We start from the raw sequence: 18,805 nt of genomic DNA on the forward strand, positions 1-18,805 counted from the left end.
CAAAATATTTGTTATGGATGCAGACATACAGAAGAGACAGACGTTCTGCTTTTACTATGAAAACAGCACGTACTACTAGTGCTAGCTACCTTTGGAAAACTGACTCGCATGGTCAGTCAGGAAACTAAACTCAGCCTTGCGAAAAGAAACAAAAAAAAAATGCCAAAGTAGCTTCACACTGCTGTAGTCTGTCACATATACAAGAATCTTTGAAACAACGTACAAAATAAAAAGATTGGTACACAAATTGGAAAGCCTTTTCTTCTGGACTTTTGAATTTGCTTATAGGTGCTATTTGGAGCACCTTATTGTGTGTTTTTGGGACTAGAATGTGGCAAGGTTTGGGTGATGGGAGCTCATCCGTCTCTGAAACCAGCTCCCTGGTCAGCAGCCCAATGGAGATATATCAAGAGTGGTGAAGCAGCCAGACCAGCACTGTGGACTAGCACTAAAGACAGCTCTATAACCGGACTGTCAATTGTGTAGTCTTGACGTAGGAGAAGGTGGAAATTGGGGAGCTATACAGTAAGCCAATAATAGTCAGGAACCGACACACATTGTGCACAAAGACATTCTGCCGTTGAAATAGAAGAAATATCTAAGGGGCAGATAGTGCTTGATGCATGCCCCAAGCTTAAATTGATATTTTTTAACACTTTATTGTGCGAGGTATGAACCAGTAAATGCTCCGTCACCCGAATGTCACTTAAACACGACTGGGTGGGCATCATAATACAACTATGTTCAAGCATTACCTTTTCAAAATGTGGTTTAAAATGTTAAATATTGGCAGCGTCACAGTTCGAGCAAACCGATTACTAATGAAAAACCCCAGACCTAGAGCAGTTCAGAACCTCAATTTCTTCGCACACCTGGTTAAAAAGAACAGCAAACAAACCAGGAACATTAGTTCTTGGAGACCAGGACTATTAAATGCAAATGTATTCACAAAATTTGATAGAAACACACCAGTGAAGTTGGATGGCTCAACTCCGTAGATCTGCTGCCAGTCCTGACCATATTTGATGCGGTTTAGGTACCATGGGGCAGAAAGAAGCGCGTGAAACCCAGCACCCGTTACTGCTGCCATTTCTTCTTGATAATTCTTTTCCTTCCAAACTTCAATTATGGTGTCTAACTTCAGCTAAGAAATTGAAACATACATCTAGATTACACACAGAATCAACACAAAGCATGCAAACGTATTGTATGAAATCATAAAGGGGCCTCTCATCAGCGATATATTAGTAATGCACAGCCATATATTTTTAATTAGTTTTACAGCAATAGTATCCATCGATAGGGTAGTTGCTGCAACTAAATGAGAAAATAGTGATTAGACAAGGATGAGCCAGGCAGGGTTAAACTACTAAAAAGAGTAGCAGCTAAAAATGTATGTTAATTAGGAAAAGCAGAAACGTTCGAGACTATAAATGGGACTGGTAAGTGAGAAGGCCAATTAGGACCCAGTTAAAAATATTTATGTCAGACACAAAGAAATGTTACGTTAGATTAATTGGAAGATTGTAATTTCAAACTTCCACAGATCTGTACATACAAACTATACTCAAGACATCAAACCGACCTCCATTGAGGGGACATTATGTGGTCCCCATTTATTTGCAGGTGCCTTTTTCTTTCACACAAGTAGTGCGAGTTGGCCCGTTTACAGAGACTTGCTTTTAAGTCTCCAGACGAAAGTGAATGTGGACACCAAATATCGAGTGGATGTTCTACAAGTATAACTAATGCAAATGTATAAATCACTATGGATGCATATAAATGGCAAAAGACGAAGCATAGGAGGGCTGCAGAAAGGTTCATTAACATTTATGGGATTATTGATAAAAAAAAGATAGCTAATTAATACACGAAAATATAGAGGATCGTTTCACTTTATCAATATTAGTCCTACTGTGTGATCATCTGATAAAAAAAATTACGTGCTGTAAAGTAATAAAATGCTTTGGGTCAGTGTTCACGTACATAACAGAACGTAAAAAAAAAAAACCTACATTAATGAAGGTTTGTGCAGCTTACAGAGTTCTTAACATACATCGGTGTACCCAATAATTCAGTAACACAAAACTACTCAAAAACAATGGTAAGCACAAAAAGAACTGTAACTTCTATAGTACATTATCACTCAAACTAGGATTTTAAAACCTTCTCTTTGACTGGGAAGTGAAGCATGAGAAAAGGTGGTAATTGCCGCGAAGGCCTGCGGTGACAAGGGGTTCCTATTTGTTTCGAAAGGATTTATCCAAATATTTTTTTTCTAGTGAAATGCGATCATGTATGAGGTGTACAGTTAGTGACTATAAATCACCAGGAAATTGAATGGTTTAGATGGACAGGTGAACTGTGAAGAATCTCATTTAATTAGCCTTGGTAAATGGACTGGATTGGCTTGAAATGTTTAGAGACCTGTTGCATGTATTCCGTTACACAATGCATATGATTTTAGAGGAAAGAACTACTTGGATGATGAATGGAAGGCATCAGATATAAAACCAGTCACTTACTGGCTAGAGCTGGACGAGTGATGTGGATTAGAACATATGAAAAATATGAAGATTAAATAACAAAGTCAAATATTACAGTTGTGGAAGGCGGAAAGGTTGAGACAGATATAAATGTGGGGAAGGTGTGTGTGTGTGTGTGTAGAATATCTAAATTATGACAAAAGGGTGGCCCATGTACACGGAGCAGAGAAGTATGATAAAGATAATCCCAGATAAAATAGGGGGTTGAACTCCCAGGATTTTCCTGAATTTATAAAGTATTGTTTATTTTGAGGGAAGGAGGAAAGGATGTGTTTTCGCACGGGTGAGTCTTCTAGAAGTAGATTTGTTTGCGTATATGGGTATGTATGTTAGACAACCTTAGATGTGTGTGTATATGAACTGAGGAAACTAAATGATGCAAATATTTTTGGTGCGTAAGCGCAGGATTGTGATGGGTGTAAATCTATAGATATTGGTTACAATGTTTCAGCGCTCCGTCCATCATCTCCTTGTGTTTTTTGTTTGGCCTACTTCCGCTGCACATTCTTTGTTTCCTACCCTCCTCATATGTGTTTGCCAGCCCCAAAAACCCCTGCTCATTTACAACATTGCACTTCACATCTTACAGACGATTGATAAGTGAATGTTATCTTTACAAATGCTCCAAGTCAAACATGAGAGGGCAGTACTGTTGTGTCCGGTTTGCTGCGTGCCCAGGATGCTGCTGTGAGTTCGCGTCTCTGAGTTGCTGTGGCTGTCCGCGTGCGCACACCTGGGTTTAATGTTAACAGCAGCACGGGCTCAGATTGGTTTGCGGCCCTATTATGTGACATACTTCTCAGTTTATCAAATTCTTTGTTTTCACACCGGGCTGCGCTTGACGCAGTATCTAACCTGGGGTGTTAACCTGTGCGATTTTGGTGCTGTGAGCGCATTTGTTTTTCATTCATGAAGGAGGAGAAATGGGATTTAGGAAGTGGGAGGTACGTTTAGCGCAAACGGCACACTCTTCCTAAATGACGTGCGAGGCGTCCTCTCCTGCGGCCACAGTCATCATAACTCTGCACTGTTCAATGGATTCCGACTCATTCCGCACTCTCCCTTGACAGCTTGCCAAAGTCTCTTCATCTGAACATCTCCGCATCAACACGCGCTCTCCGTTCTCCGGCGCACACTTTCATTCAAGGCTTCATTTGTGCCAGAAACCTATTTATTTGGGTTTGTAATCCTCTGGTTTGATTAACTTTAACATGGATCGAAGGGCCTGCTGCAATAGTTATGAGAGAACATAATACATTGCCCTTCCAACAGCCTCATAAATGAAAGTACTTGATAAGTACCGTGGTTGGTGATGTGTAAACATTTGTGTTCAGTAAAGATCGGTTGTAACGGTCGGGGTTGCCCGGTCTTTGGATGCTGGTGGACTTCGCGGGCTTGCTGCGTCTCTATTCATACATCCACTACACTCCAGACCAAAACACGTAGGTAAATGACATTCACGTTCACAGCGCCGATATCGAACTCACAAATGCGAGACTTATTGCATTGCAAATGCTTGTTGTCCAGCTGCAAACAGCCATAGCGGTCTGTTGTGAGCGCTAACGAGATCAATACAGGGCCACAGTATATTGCTGTTGGTTAGTTAGACTACCATTCTATGGCGTTAACGTGGATACAGTTATTTGTAATTCAAATTGTGACGTTTGTGGAACAATGGTGCCACCCTTTGTTTAAGGGGTGTACTACAGTCATACCCTGAAATCAATACAATGCAAAGTCAATGCTTATTTGGACAGGCAATGAATAGTGCCCCGGATACAATTGGGTTATCAGTTTATTTAAGAAGCCCTGAGTCGAGGACCATCTACCACTCATTTTGCATCACTGTCAACTGTATAAAGAGTTGTATACAGTCTGCTCACATGCGCTTTCGTATGGCAAATTAGTCTCAACTGATCACAGTTGGTCAGAAGGTGTGTAGTGACACGCATAGTATGCATTGGTTTAAGCAATGGAATGTTCTGTTCCTCAGTCCTCGTGCGCAAACGTTCCACTGGTTGGCATTAGGAGCCTTTTACTCGGAGGGCGACAGCGTGGCTTCTTATGCCGATACAAGAGAAAACTCCTATGAACACATCTGCTGTCCGATTCCACTACATAATTATTGTTAAGGCGGCCGGTTTTCTGTTTTCACTGATTTTTACAGATAAATACAGTCAGAAAATAATGAATTTTCCTGTCTATTTATTTTTAGATATGGAAAAATATAGAAAAGGTGTTCCTTCTGGCCGATTCCCAATACCGTCAATCCTGTGTGCCAAGCCAACAGCTATGAAGACTGACATGTAGGGTAGTTAAAAATTAGAAAAAAAGACTTCCTAATGAAGCTTAATTAACTGCAGCAGTAAAGCTGTTGAACAAAGCAAATGATTTCAGGTGAGTCTACTGTGCATGGATGAAGTCGTTGAATATTCAATCATGAGTAAATATTTGTCGATTACATACAAGTAGAAATGAACCCACTTCAACTTCATTTTTCACACTAATTGCAAAACAAAATGTGGACTAATACAAATAAAATGAGCAAAAAAGAAATCTAAATAAATCTAAATTGAAATGTCAAAAAAAAAATACCATAAAACCAGGAGCTCTAATTATTATATACTACACAGAGGTAGATGGAATTGCTTTACTGGGTTCTTTTTTGGTTATCCGGAGCTGCTCTGATAACCCTACAGAAAGTGCAAAGGCAATCACTGCCCTCAACACAGGAAGGATTACAAAGCACCATTGCACCGAGGATCGTTGTAGTAATATTGCTTTGAGTACAAAATGTAGAAATGCAATTACTTTCACAGGTTCTGCAGATCAAATGTTTGTCAAGCATTCATTATTTGCAGCATTATCTACAGTTCTAATGAGTATTTCTCGGAACAGTCTTAACATATTCACTTTTCTATTGACAGACCGATTTTTGCATATGTACATCCATCACAATACGGACGAGAATAGAAGTCAAAGATTACAGGTGTAATTCAATTTATATCATGACCGTAAACCAGCAGGCATCACATTTTCTCATTTGTGCAAACGAGTGGAAATGAGGCCTAGTATAATATTTGCTATCAAACTTTACATATTAAATATGAATAAATAATTGAACAAACCATTGAAACTCAGAGGTTCTACTTTGTAGTATCGCTGCCAGTCCTGCCCATAGCTAATGATATCTAGGTACCAAGGTGCTGCCAGGATAGTTGTATAACCAGCTGCCGTTACATTGTGCAGTTCTTCATTACAGTGTGACCCCTTCCATACTTCAACTATTGTGTCTTGCTTAATCTGGAAAGATTACAACAAATAACTTCGAATGAATGCATGCATTTTAAGACTTAAAATTATTTCAACAGCATTTTAAGTTTAGAATTTAAAAAAAGCAACCATTGATTTTTATCATGTCCTATTACAGGTCACCACTAAGGGGAGGGTTACCTAGAGAATAATTAAAAAGTACCTAAAGTGCCAAAAATGGAGCGAGCTTTAAACAATGCACACTGAAGGGGCCTAAGAATATTAAAGTGTTTACCTAACATTGTGAACAGACCTAGTCCTACACTGGTCAGTCTCATAGAAGGTTCTGCTTTTATCTTTACAGCTGCACTTGGGTAGGATCCAATGAAAACAAGAGCAGATCAGTGAGCAGTCCTCCGTCTCTTCCTTCCTCCCAACTCCTTCTGTAATTCTATATAGCTAAACGTATATCCTTTAAGTCTTCAAAGGCACACTGCTCAGAACACACCAACACTGATTCAGGGACTGCTTTGGGAGAAGGGCGGGGGCTGTGCAACACCAGGTCAGGACATGCAGGACAAAGGACACAAGAACCTAGGAAAGCAGTGAGTGGGGGAAGAGGACACATTTGTTCCCAGAGAACTGAATCAAGGAACGCTAGACTGCCTCGGAGCCAGGTTGAGAAACAGAAATCGATTCAGGAGTGTCAAAGATGCTACCCTATAAAGATTCTTACGAACAGGAGCGGAGGGCTAAGAGGTCAAGGCATGCAGCACGGACATTCTCCTGTAAAAGCAAAGTGGTACAGAAATGCAACACATCATTATTGCCCGAGTTCGTGGGGGAGACATTTACACAAGTAGTAAACTCTCAAGGGGGGTCCTGACCAAGCTGCACTCTCAAAATAAAGCAAGGACAACAAGCGAGGCCATGTTACGTGGTAGCAAGATGCAGCTGACCCAAAATCCAAAGGGATCCTAATGCATTAACTATCAAAGATGGGCTCAGGAAGGCAGCCATACACGTGCATATTCTTTCTTAATGTACTGTTCTAGTGCAAAGACTTATCTCCCATACAGGACAGACCGACAGACCGACAGACGGACTAGTGGAAATCTGACGACCAGAGAAAACTTGAGGCACTCACATTTCTTTCTCACGCAATGGTCTTAGAAGACAGAATGACACCAAAGCCAGCAGGAAGCTCTTAACGTTTGCAAGATGAAGACTGGACGAGCAGCAGGCACTGCATGCACACATGCTTGAAATGCTATTCCAAAGCTAGTGAGTGGATGCACTGGCAGAAGAGCAGACAGTGAATGATGAATACAGGGGTGACTGCGGGGTAACCATGTCTCATACTGCTGTATTAGAAGGGGGTTGGTGAGGGAATTTAGCAAACTAATGGAAAACAAATGAAATACTGTGTTATCCGCATGTATTTTTAACAGTTTTAAATAGCGCGAACTTGACCCGAATCGGGTATCAGAGCGCTTTGCAAAGCACCTGTTGCATTACATGAGGGCACATTCATTTTGTTAGGCACGGGGAGATGAAGTGATTTGCCCAGAATCACAGGATGTGGAGCGTCAACTGTAGTGCCTACTGTCATGTGCGCTTCACTCCTCTGGAACTGAATTAGGATATTTTTCTATATTGCATTTGGGGGAGGGGGGGGGGGGAGAAGAGTGGTTTTCTGAATACACAGATCAGTACAAAATTACACCAATTAAACACCATCGATGTAGAATCGAAGCGCTAACATGGAAGTTGAGGGAAAATAGGCTTACACCAGCATAAACCCCAATTGTCATTATTGCTAGAGTCATCTTTAACACACGGCCCTGAACGCAACCAAGAGGATGAGGGGAATTAGTAAAACCCTTACTCCTACATGAAGCACGCTTACTTAAAAAGCACCAGGACCGGCTCCATAGCAGGTAATTCACAGAGTAGCTCCTGTCCGATGCTGCTTCAAGTAAGTAAAGCGTGAGACCCCTAAATGGCAAATCAACTTCATTTACACACGGATCAAAATAGGCAAGGGGCAGATAATGTAAAGTTAAGAGGGACCACTCTCCAACTGTGCTGGTTCTTCGCACGAAAGACAAATAATATTTCTAGGGCGACAAGCCGCCCACTTGCTTCATGGGATCTACGCTAAGAGGCAGTTTTAATGTGGTTATGAATCATAAGATGAAAGGTCAAAAACTGAAAGGGCTCATCCGGACCAGTCTGGCTTTATGCCCGGCAGAAGTACGTCCCACAACCTGCGACGTCTGCATGGTGTGTTGGCCCGGACGGGTCGGGTGAGCGAGCCGGCGGTGCTTCTGTCGTTGGACGCGCAAATGGCGTTCGACATGGTCGAGTGGCCCTTCCTGTTCGCGGTCCTTCGCCATCTGGGATTCGGGCCCAAATTCTGCGCCTGGATTCGTCTCCTGTACACTAAGCCGTTGGCTCATGTTGCGGCCAACGGGCATATGTCCGGCGATTTCCCCCTGTCGCGTGGCACGCGCCAAGGTTGCCCCCTGTCGCCCTTATTGTTTGCCCTTGTGTTGGAGCCGCTGGCGGCGTGGATACGCTGGGAACCCTCGATAAGGGGACTCCGATGGTCAGATGGCTGGGAGGACAGGGTTTCTCTCTATGCAGATGACGTCCTATTGTACCTGGCCTCCCCACGGCGCTCCATCCTCACGCTACTCAATATATGCAGGGTCTTCGGCAAGGCGTCGGGGTACACGATAAATTGGTCTAAATCCGTCATGTACGTGCTGTGTGGCCCTCCGCCGCAACTACCGGCGGATTGCCCCCTCAGGGTGGCGGAGGGATCGTTCAAGTATTTGGGTGTCCACATCACTGCGGACCCAGTGGTATTCTATCAGAAGAATCTTCAGCCCCCGTTGGACCGTCTTCGTCGGGACGTCCGTCACTGGGGGGCGCTGCCACTGACCCTACTGGGGAGGGCGGCGCTCTTTAAGATGATGTCCCTGCCTCGCTTCATATACGTGCTCGAAAACACACCATATCCAGTGCCCCCGGCGTACTTCCGCTCAATCGCGGCGCAGGTGTCTAGTCTTCTGTGGCACAACCGACCGGCGCGTATTGCACAGTCCAAACTTACCCGCGGCTGGTACGACGGGGGGATAGCACTGCCCGACATCCAACTTTACTACTGGGCGACGCAACTCAAGGTCATCAATTATTGGCTCCATGCCCCGCACTCGGATCCGGCATTTAAAGCGGATAGAGCCATATTGGGCACGAGAGGTATGTTGTCGCCCCTGTACGATGGGAGGCTCGGCCCAGAACTCATTGGCCCCTTGCGACAAACAGTGGCCGTGTGGCACGCGGCCCAGGCCCGGCTGGGATGGAGAGGAGTTTTGACCCAGCTCACCCCCTTGTGGGATGCGAAACGGCTCGGGAGACTTAGGCATAGCAGGGGCTTCGACAAATGGGATGACATCGGGATCTCCACAGTGGGTGACATGTGGCACAAGGGTGCAGTGATCACCTTCGCGCGCCTACAACAACAATACGAGCTGGCGCCCACGGAATGGTTCCGGTACATGCAAATTAAACATGCGCTGCTCGCCGCTTTGGGGCCTGGAGCCTCAGTTCCGGAAGCGTCACCACTGGAGGATAGGCTGCTCACAGATTATATGCCCCAGCGGGCAACATCATTCACGTACCGTAAGCTAATAAATAATCTCCCGGACCCTATGGGCACCCTGCGGGAGAGGTGGTCCACTGATGTCGGGGACTTTGATGACCCGGACTGGAGGGAGGCGCTGGCGTCCCCCCGGGAGGCAGGGATACCTTCCAGGCTTCGGTTGGTACAGCTCCGGATTCTGCATAGGTCCTACTACACCAGGTACACACTCCACAAAATAGGAAGAGCACCCCATCCATTCTGCCTGCGCGGCTGCGGGGAGGAAGGCACCTTCTACCACACCATCTGGGAGTGTCCAAAAATCCAAGAATACTGGAGGCGAGTGATGCGTACGCTGTCCCAGGCGGGGGGTGTGTCGCTTGCACCGGAACCCAGGCGCTGCCTGCTAAATGTATGGGAGCCCAACGACCTGGGCAGGCAGGCTCAGTGTTGGGCCACAGTAGGCATCGTGCTAGCTAAGCGGAACATAGCGCAGAAGTGGGGGGGTGGGAGAGGTGCCGCTGCTGTCTGTATGGGGGCGCGACATGGATAGGGCTATGATAGCCGAACGCTCAGTGTACATAGGGAGGGGTTGTCCCCAAAAATGGTCTAAAATATGGGGGGCATGGAACACATATCGGGGAGATATATGCGAGCCACCACCAACGCTTGAAGATGAGACCCTTGATGCGGACTGAGGTGCAGGCCTCTATGGTAAACATTTGGGGTGTGACTGTTAGGGATGGGCGCCTGTGTGGGGGGATTGCCGGGAGGTGGGGGGCTGAACTGCTTCGGACTTTGTTATATGTTGAACAACGATTGACTAATCGACAATTGCTGTACTGTACTGTGTTAAAAGAAAATAATAAAAATTGTTTTAAAAAAAAAAAAAAAAAAAAAAAAAAAAAAACTGAAAGGGCTGCACCAGAGCACAATGGAATGAGCCCTTAAGAGAACAGTGTAAGATCTGGGGCAGACCGACTACTGGAGAGACAAGCATTGGCATAGCCAATAGGTCTCGCCTTTGGGACCTTATACGTTTTTAGCCATGCAACAGTTGATATTGTTGCACCAAGGATATTGTGCTGGATAACTAAACACTTATAAGGTCCCAAAGGCGAGAACTATTGGCTAAAACAATGCTTGATTGCTCTTTTTATGTGTGCTGCTGAATACAGCACACATAGAACAAGAAAATGACTTCCATTGATTGTTTTTGTGTAGGAAGGAACACCTTCCTACACAAAAACAATCACCCCTACAATGCACCATGGCACGAGGGTGCCTGCCATGGCGTGGCAGCCATTTGTGTGCTAGCACAGGGGGAATGGTCAGGAATGTGTCATATCTGAGAGATACAGCGCATTCCTGCCTTTTCTTTTGCCATGGGGCAGCGCAGCAGGAAGCCTTGCGATGCTGCCCTACCGCAAAATATTGTACATGAGGGCCCAAGCGTTCAAGGTAACCACTTACAGTCCATCAGTGACGTATAGGACATCTGTTACACATGGGTATTGATGGCAAATTGTAATGTACATGCCGTTCATTGTGCAGTTTCGTAGGCCTGGTTTGGGCCTAGCCCTCCACCACGACTCGGGTGTGCCCCTCTTTTAGCAACAATCTCTTGGATGCGCCATAGTGAGAAAGTGAATCATAAATCTTCACTAACTGAATGCGTTGAACTAGCATGTGACATATAAAGAAGTGGGGGATCTATGTACACGGAATGCCTATGTTTCACCAATACTTTCAGTGTATTCTGTAGTGAGTACTTTTTTCCTCTTCAGAAGGCTATAGAAATCTCAATCTATTTAGTAGATACTAACCATAATGGGTTGGTGACGTAGGACGAAATAAACCCGGTGCACTTTTGCAAAAGAGGCTTGGCTCTTAGAGACACGTCCCGCCTGTCATGTATCCTGTTAGTCGTAGGTGTTGCTGGGTGAGGCGAGAGAGTCGACTTGTGTAAACTGCTGGACGAGTACCCGGCTGCCTCCAGTGTCAGACGGCACAGGCCTCCGCTCCAGCGCGCCACCATTTCACTGCAGGCAGACACAGTTAGAATACGGCAGTTTAATATACATTTGCATTCCATTGAGGAGCTGTGGGTGTTGAATTTCGTGAGTGTGGTCCCACACATTTATTTATTTCAGCTTTTACTAAAGCGCACACATAGTCGAGTGAACTGCGTAGGGGCGCTTTACACAGTGTGCATATTTTGTCCATGGGCAGCAGACATACAAAAAATAGAGCTATAATGACTAAATCGCATTAATAGGGTGTAGTAGGGTGTTGCTCAAAATCTTCAGCAGAACCATGACATGGAGTATCAATGCGCCATCTTAACCCTGATTTGTTGAGTTCAATTGAGCTATAAATGACTTTGAAGGTGCAGTACATATTTTGAGATGTATGGATAGATGTAGGTTGAGCGGGTGATGGAGGTGCAGGTGGGACAGTCTAAAAAGTAAGAAGGATGTAAAGGGCACCAGTGAGGCAGGCATTGGCTCAAAACAAGCGCGCGCGCTTCACGCTAAAATAAAAAAAAAATAAAAAAACAAGTGGCGGCAAAAGTGAAAGTTTCCCTTGCGGAAGCGAGCAGCACCAGGAGCGATAATTGCTAACACATGGCGCCAAACCTCGCTACCGCAAGGGAATCGCCAAACGTGCGTGCGTTGCCATTGAAAGCAATGCAACGTGTGCACGTTTTTGGGGACAAAAGCGGATCGATTCCAAGAGATCCCCCCTATGCAGCGCATGTGCGCTGCGTAGGCAAGACATAAAAAAATAACTAAACACTCCCACTCCATTAATTACATCTTGTCACGCTACATACGAAGCCAGATCTTGGGGACGTTCAGATAAGCATTTTTATCACCTCAGACCATGCACCACTCACACGGATGCCGATGCTAAATTACGTTCTGCTGAAGCAGAGAATCAAAGGGCTTGTTGAATATCTATTAAGGCACATAGATTAGTTAAGGGATAAATTCAGGCATAAACAAAGGAATGACATCTCTTTATATAAATATAATATTTAATTTTGGATGTCACACAAAACAAAAAGAAAAAAAAAAAAATCAGGGCACAGCACATGAGACGTTTTCTGGATAGCGAAAATGTTGCCAAATCATGCTTAGCATCATGTTGCAATACCCTAACATCCAGTTGAAGAGTAGAGTGCAATCACAACAGTAAATTATTGAAGTCTTCCTGCCATAGTCTTCACATTTTGTCTATTTCAGGTGACAGCATCTGGTATGGTACATTGGCTTCTCAATGAGGGAGCAATAATTCAGAGGTCTTAAGCCCTTGCCACTGTTTGAGCAGTTTGAGACCATCAGAATCTACGGAGGACCGCCTTAGCCTGGAGAAGCCCCATCTCAACTAGGGATTTTGCAGTGCTTAATTTGAGCCAGAGATTTCCGGTGCTAAGCACCGGCACTTAATTGGTTTCCGGAGCTCGGCACCGGCACCTAATTGTCAAAACCATACTTACAACAGTCCACCACATGGTGGCGCTGCTCATCTAATTTAGAGATGAGCAGAACGGTTTAGGAATACAATAGACATTAAAATTGCTAATACCTGCCTTCCCAGTCATTCCTTTAGCTTTGGGGACCTGGAATAATCTGAACTGTTGCATTTACATGCAAGAGATGGTTAGTAGTTGTTTTGGCAGCGATGACAAGGGCGATGGGTGGTGTAAGCTGCAGGCCTCCTGGTCAGAGCCCTGGTACTTATTTTACAAATTAAGCACTGATCTTGCCCCAGATGAACCAAACTCATCTAGGATTCCCAGCAGCCCCCAACTTATGCTGTCCCAAAACCTGTGAGAGGGCACATGTAACACTCATTCAATGTTTGGATTCCCCAACAGTCTACATGATATGGAAAAATCAGCAGTCATCAGATGGCACCAGAAGCAATTCAGGGACTCTGCCTTTCCCATCTTCCAAAACTGTTCAGAAGTATATTTGACACTGTGGAGATTTTTTACATGAATTAGATTTAGTCTGGCCAAGATGTCCAACGCAAACACATTTTCACCTCAATTAGATGTCCCAGGCCTTTCCACCAGGATCAAAATGTAATGAAGAGATTGTGGCATTATCACCAAGGATCGGCTAATCTGAGAAATCCCCCTCCTACACAATTGATAAACCACTATCCTAGCCTCCATCGGGCTGAACTCAGAAAGAACTGCCAGCTTCACTCAGTGTACCTTTAGGGCATGCTGCAATTGCAGATATTTTGAAACTGAGATCTATGAAGATCAAACTCCCCGCTAACCTATCAAAGGACTTTTGATCATCTATCTTCCATACAGCACTATGCAGCACAAACCAGCATGTGATCCCTATGAGATCCAACAATCTTAAACCAACAAAGTTAGAGGAGTGCGATAATCATGTTCCCTTCCATAAAGCTATTTCAGACATCCGACTGCTGATACATCTTATCCAGTGCAGGAGCTTGCATCAGCACTCCAACATTAGTCTAGCATAAAGGGAACAAAACATGGTTTTCATAGGCTTCGAATGACGCAACCACCCTCCCTCCTATTTGTAAAGACTGAAGTCAAATGAAACGCATTATAATTACTGAAAGTACACACTTCTCCAAATTCAACAGTGTTTCTAAAGTATAGTTCAAGGGAATATGAAAGGTATATGGAAGCACAGAGATCTAACAGATTACAGCCGTCAATTACATTTATTTTAAAAAGGGTGGGGTCAACTCTTCAAACAAAGAGAACACTTAAGAGAAAACCCAAATTAAGCGAATCAAAGACAGTTTCAAAGTGCAAAAGAATCAGCACCCTAGGACCAGAAAATCCGCACCCTGGGACCAGGAAATCCAAGTGCAAGAACCACAGTCACTTGCACACTTAATGCAATGTATCATGAATCCTGGCCTGCAGCCATTCGGATTCAGGTGGGCCTGAGAAATAACCAGGATAGTCTAACTGCAAGCAATTTAGAAAGAATGTTAGCCCCTTGACTGATAAGAGAGATAGGGTAGTAGCACATGACCAAATCAAGACGTTCTCCTGATCAATACAAGAAAGGAGGTTAGCATTATGCATATCACTTTATTTGCCCACTTCTGAGCAGCAACCTTTAAAAGTTCAATGGAACACACAAACTCCACAATATCCAGCTAGAATGTCCATATCCGTAAAAAAGTCTGTGACCTCTATCTTCCTCTTTTATTTGCTGTTTGAGCAGATAAGTATATAGAAGTTATTGGTTAAGATTTATTAGGAGGAGTATATTTTGAGGATGTACAGAATTAATGTTTGAAAGATAAGTGGTGGATACCGAATTTATGGGTGTATGTTTGATTACAGACAGTTTGATTTATGCAAGGTTATTTATGTATTAGAGAAGCTTGAGAGCAATATTTAAAATTAATAGGATTATTCAAGGTAGTTAGAGTATTTCATAAATATTTTCAATAGTATATGTGGACTAGGTAATATTTGGTGAGCGCAGCACTGTTTTGAAATATCGTTATGCCGATCGGGGTGCACAAGCTTTTCAGTGTACGCTTGAGCCGTTAATTTAAAACGCGTAGCATACCTGTTGCTTGGGTTTGAGGAAACCGGGTGCGAGGCAAGTAGCGCGTGCCGAAGGATCTTGTGATTTCAACGAGTTCGCAGAGGCAATGAGTCTTCTGAAAGCCGTATGGAAAATGTGAGTTGTGTGAAGAATTCCCACAGCTCGCGCAACGATTGGATAGCAGTTGGTGTTTTCTAAAAAAGGATATAGAGCTCGTTTTGAGCAAGCAGGCTCGTTTACAAAAGGAGATTGCTCTGCGGGTATGTTGCCAAAGCAACGGTATACTCATTGGGAGAATCGTATGAGGAGAAGCAGTGAGAGCAAAGGAAGGATCGTTTTTTTTGACGGAATAAGTCAAAGTAAAATTAAAATACTTGTGAAAAGAAGAAAATCTTGAAAACTGGCTAGTATGGACGTTAGAGGGGAGCAGGAGAATATAATAAGGGGAATTATTTCTAAAGAGTTTAAAGAGGTGATACAGGATACAGTTAAATAGGCTATGGGCAAAAGAAAGATTACGGAGGAGGAAAAATACTTTTCAGTTTCAGATGAGGAGATTAGTGAGAGGGGACCAGGAGGGAAATGTCTTTCAGAGAAGAAGCATTTGGAGGATAAAGCAACGCAGAGTGGAGTCCAAAGCGGCTTCGCATGGAGAAGGTATCCGGCGCAGTACAAAGAGAGGTCAGTCTAGCACTGGGAATGAAGGAAACTCTTCAGAGGATGAGAGCAATAATTATAACAGAGCTATAGAGGAGTACATCCTACATTTACAATAGAAGGATGGTTTGGAGGAAGAAAATGAAGTTAGTGGTAGAGTTAAAAACACTGAAAAAGTTGTTGATCCTTTTGGAGAGGTGCTATTTAATCCAAAGGAGATTAGACATCCAAGAGGTAAAGATTGGTGGCCTTTAGACCATTTTTCGGATTACATTAGGTATAGAATAAGGAAACCATTAGAAAAGGAAGAAAGAAATAATGCGGCCAGAATGCTCAAGTGAAAAAGTTTCAATGACTCCAAATTTGGATCCAGAGTCAATAACTTATCTATTCAAGATGGGCAAGGATCCTAGAAAAGGGTTAGAAAGATCCCTAAAACAATGTCAGGATATATTACTTGACATTTTGGGGTATTTGACAAAAAAACTGACGCAGTGGAGGAGGCTTATGTTAAGAACATGGATTTGGATTGAAGTTGATTGCGTGGTTGGTGTCAGAGCCATTTGTTTTTTGGGCAAAGCAAATGCTGGACTGTTAGCAGAAAGGTGAAAGACTGTGCTTATGTGCATAAATTCAAAGCGGAGTGATTTAGCAAACAGGGAGTCAAGTGATGAAGCCCATGGTTTGTTGTTTGGAGAAGGGATGGTGAAGTCGTTAAATTATGTAAGTACCTTCACGAGCTTTGATAAGCACAGAGTTCAATGCAAAGATTGTTTGCAAACAATAGTTGTTATGGACGGGCTGCTAGGAGAGAGCAAACTATCAGCCGTGCAAACTATCGAACCCAGTAACAAACAAGTGGATCTCATTTTTTTCCGCAAAAAGAAAGGCCACGGAGTCGAGCAGATAGAGGAAGGGGCCAGTTTATGGGTCAAGGACAAAACCAGGGTGAGTATGAGGATATTTTTTTCCTCTATCCCAAAAGGCATAGGAGGAAAAGTGGAAGACAATCACAAGATGTTTGGGTTCTGAGAACTATAGAGGGTTATTTGATAGATTGAGACAGAACGAGTCCAATTAAACAAACCACACAAGTGTTGGAAAAAAATACAATTCTAAAGGTGGACGAAGAAGAGAAAGGGTTTGTAGGTACTTTGATCATAGTGGGAAAAAAAGGACAAAGGGTGAAGAACGATAATAAATCTGAGGAATTTAAATCAGTACTTGACGCATCAGCATTTCAAGATGGAGGGGATTCATCTCTTAAGACATTTACTCCAAGAGAAGGATTGGTTGGTGAAATTGGATTTAAAAGATGCATATTTCACAATCCTGATGGCAAAAAAGTGTCTAAAACATTTCTGCTATTTCGTTAGAGAGGCCAATTCTTTCAGTTTCAGATTTTACCATTCGGGCTTTCATAAGCCCCATGGTGATTTACAAAGGTGATGAGATCTGTAGTTGGATTCCTAAGAAAGAGGTGTGAGAATGATCGTTTATATAGACATATTAATGAGTCAAACAATTGTGGAGTTGGAGGAGTAATTGGCAATGGTGAGAGTTGTTGGAGAGTTTAGGATGAATTTGGAAAAGTCAATTATGAGGCCTGTTGAGAAATTGGAATTTGTGGGATTTGTTGTAGACAGTTTCAAGTCCGTTATATCTGCCGGAAAAGAAGGTGAAGAAGATAAAGCAGGAGGTTCAATCAGTATTGAGGAAAGAGACAGTGAAATTAAGAGTTTGCACAAGTGAGTGGTTTGCTATCCTCATCAATTCAGGCAATATTCCCAGGGCCGCTACATTACAGGGCATTACAACGTTTAACGATTGCAGGTTTAGCAAAGAGCTTATGGTATGGAGACGAGATATTAGTTTAAAAAAAAGGCAAAGGGAGGAATTGATTTGGTGGAAGAAGAACTTCCGAGGCATGGAATGGCAGAGCAATTTTTGGGATTGCTCCAGATTGTGTTGGAAATCGATGCAAACAATTCTGGTTGGAAAGTGTTTTGTTTTAGAGAAGAGACAGGGGACCTTTGGACTCCATCGGAGAAAAAGAGACAAATTGTTTGGAAATGAAAGCTTGTTTGCCTTCAAAAGTTTCAAGACAGTTTTGCAAGGGAAATCTGCGATATTGAGGATAGACAATATAAGTGGTGTGCATACATAAACAGCCTTGGAGGAACGAGATTCAAGGAATTAGCGAAGGAAATTCTGGAGTTTTGTTTAGAACAAAAGATTGGATTGAAAGCAGAGTATTTACCGGGAGAGCAGAATGTATAAGCGGATTGGAGTTCACAATGCTTGACGGATTACAGCGATTGGAAGTTAAAGGAGGAGGTGTTTCAGAAAATATAAGAGGAGATGAGTGTTGGAAGTGCATCTGTTTGCGTCAAGGTTAACCAACCAGTTTGAAAGGTATGCGAGTTGGAGACCGGATCCAGGGGCAATAGCAGTGAACGCATTCGTGCAGAATTAGAAAAGGTTGCAGGGATATGCTTTTCCCCCTTTCTCTAGGATTCAGAGGGTTCTGATGCAGGTGAAGAGGCAGCAATGTCAAATTATTTTGATTACTCCCTTTTGGAAAACTCAACCATGGTTTCCATCGGTGATAGAGTTGGCAGTGGAGGAACCTTTCTTAGTGGTGAGTTTTAAGGGTCTATTAAAAAACGAGGAAGGGAGAGAACATCCGTTGGTGGAGTAGAGTTTTCTCAACCTTCTAGTATGGAAGATATCAGGTGTTCATCTGCTTCCAGGGAACTTTCGGGCACAGCTGCAGAATAACTCAATGAATAATGGGCACCAGGAACAAGGAAGAGATACAGGGGAGCATGGATGGTGTGGTTTAGTTGGTGCATGGAAAGGGGTTTGGATTCCTTGGAAGCTGAGGAAGTTCAGGTAGCAATTTAGCTGAATTGATAAGAAAGGGAACGTCTTATAGAACAGTGAATTGTTATTGATCAGTGATATCTGCTGGTCATTCTCTCAAGCATGGTGTGTCAATTGGTAAAAGGCCATTAGTATGAAGGGTGATTAAGGGTATTCGATTGAAGAGACCGATTGAAGAGACCACCAAATGGGAAATATAACACCTTATGGAATGTGGAGTTGGTTTTAAATTTGTTTGAGGAATGGCC

At 43.4% G+C, this 18,805-nt stretch overlaps 1 protein-coding gene across 3 annotated transcripts in view; it reads right to left on the reverse strand.

The window, feature by feature from the left end:
• HEXB (hexosaminidase subunit beta) overlaps window positions 1-18,805 on the reverse strand; it is a 285,155-nt gene that overhangs the window by 61,589 nt on the left and 204,761 nt on the right. The window contains exon 11 of one of the 3 annotated variants that reach the window (XM_085632321.1): window positions 5,675-5,849. The exons of 1 other annotated variant lie outside the window; for it this stretch is intronic. In XM_085632321.1, the coding sequence (XP_085488447.1) occupies window positions 5,675-5,849 (175 nt within the window). Of the gene's footprint in view, window positions 1-969; window positions 1,145-5,674; window positions 5,850-18,805 lie in introns of all 3 variants that reach the window. One more of the 3 variants, XM_085632322.1, reaches the window with a different exon arrangement.

Source organism: Triturus cristatus, chromosome 2_1 (assembly GCF_964204655.1).
Source record: "Triturus cristatus chromosome 2_1, aTriCri1.1, whole genome shotgun sequence".
NCBI classification, from domain to species: Eukaryota; Metazoa; Chordata; class Amphibia; order Caudata; family Salamandridae; genus Triturus; species Triturus cristatus.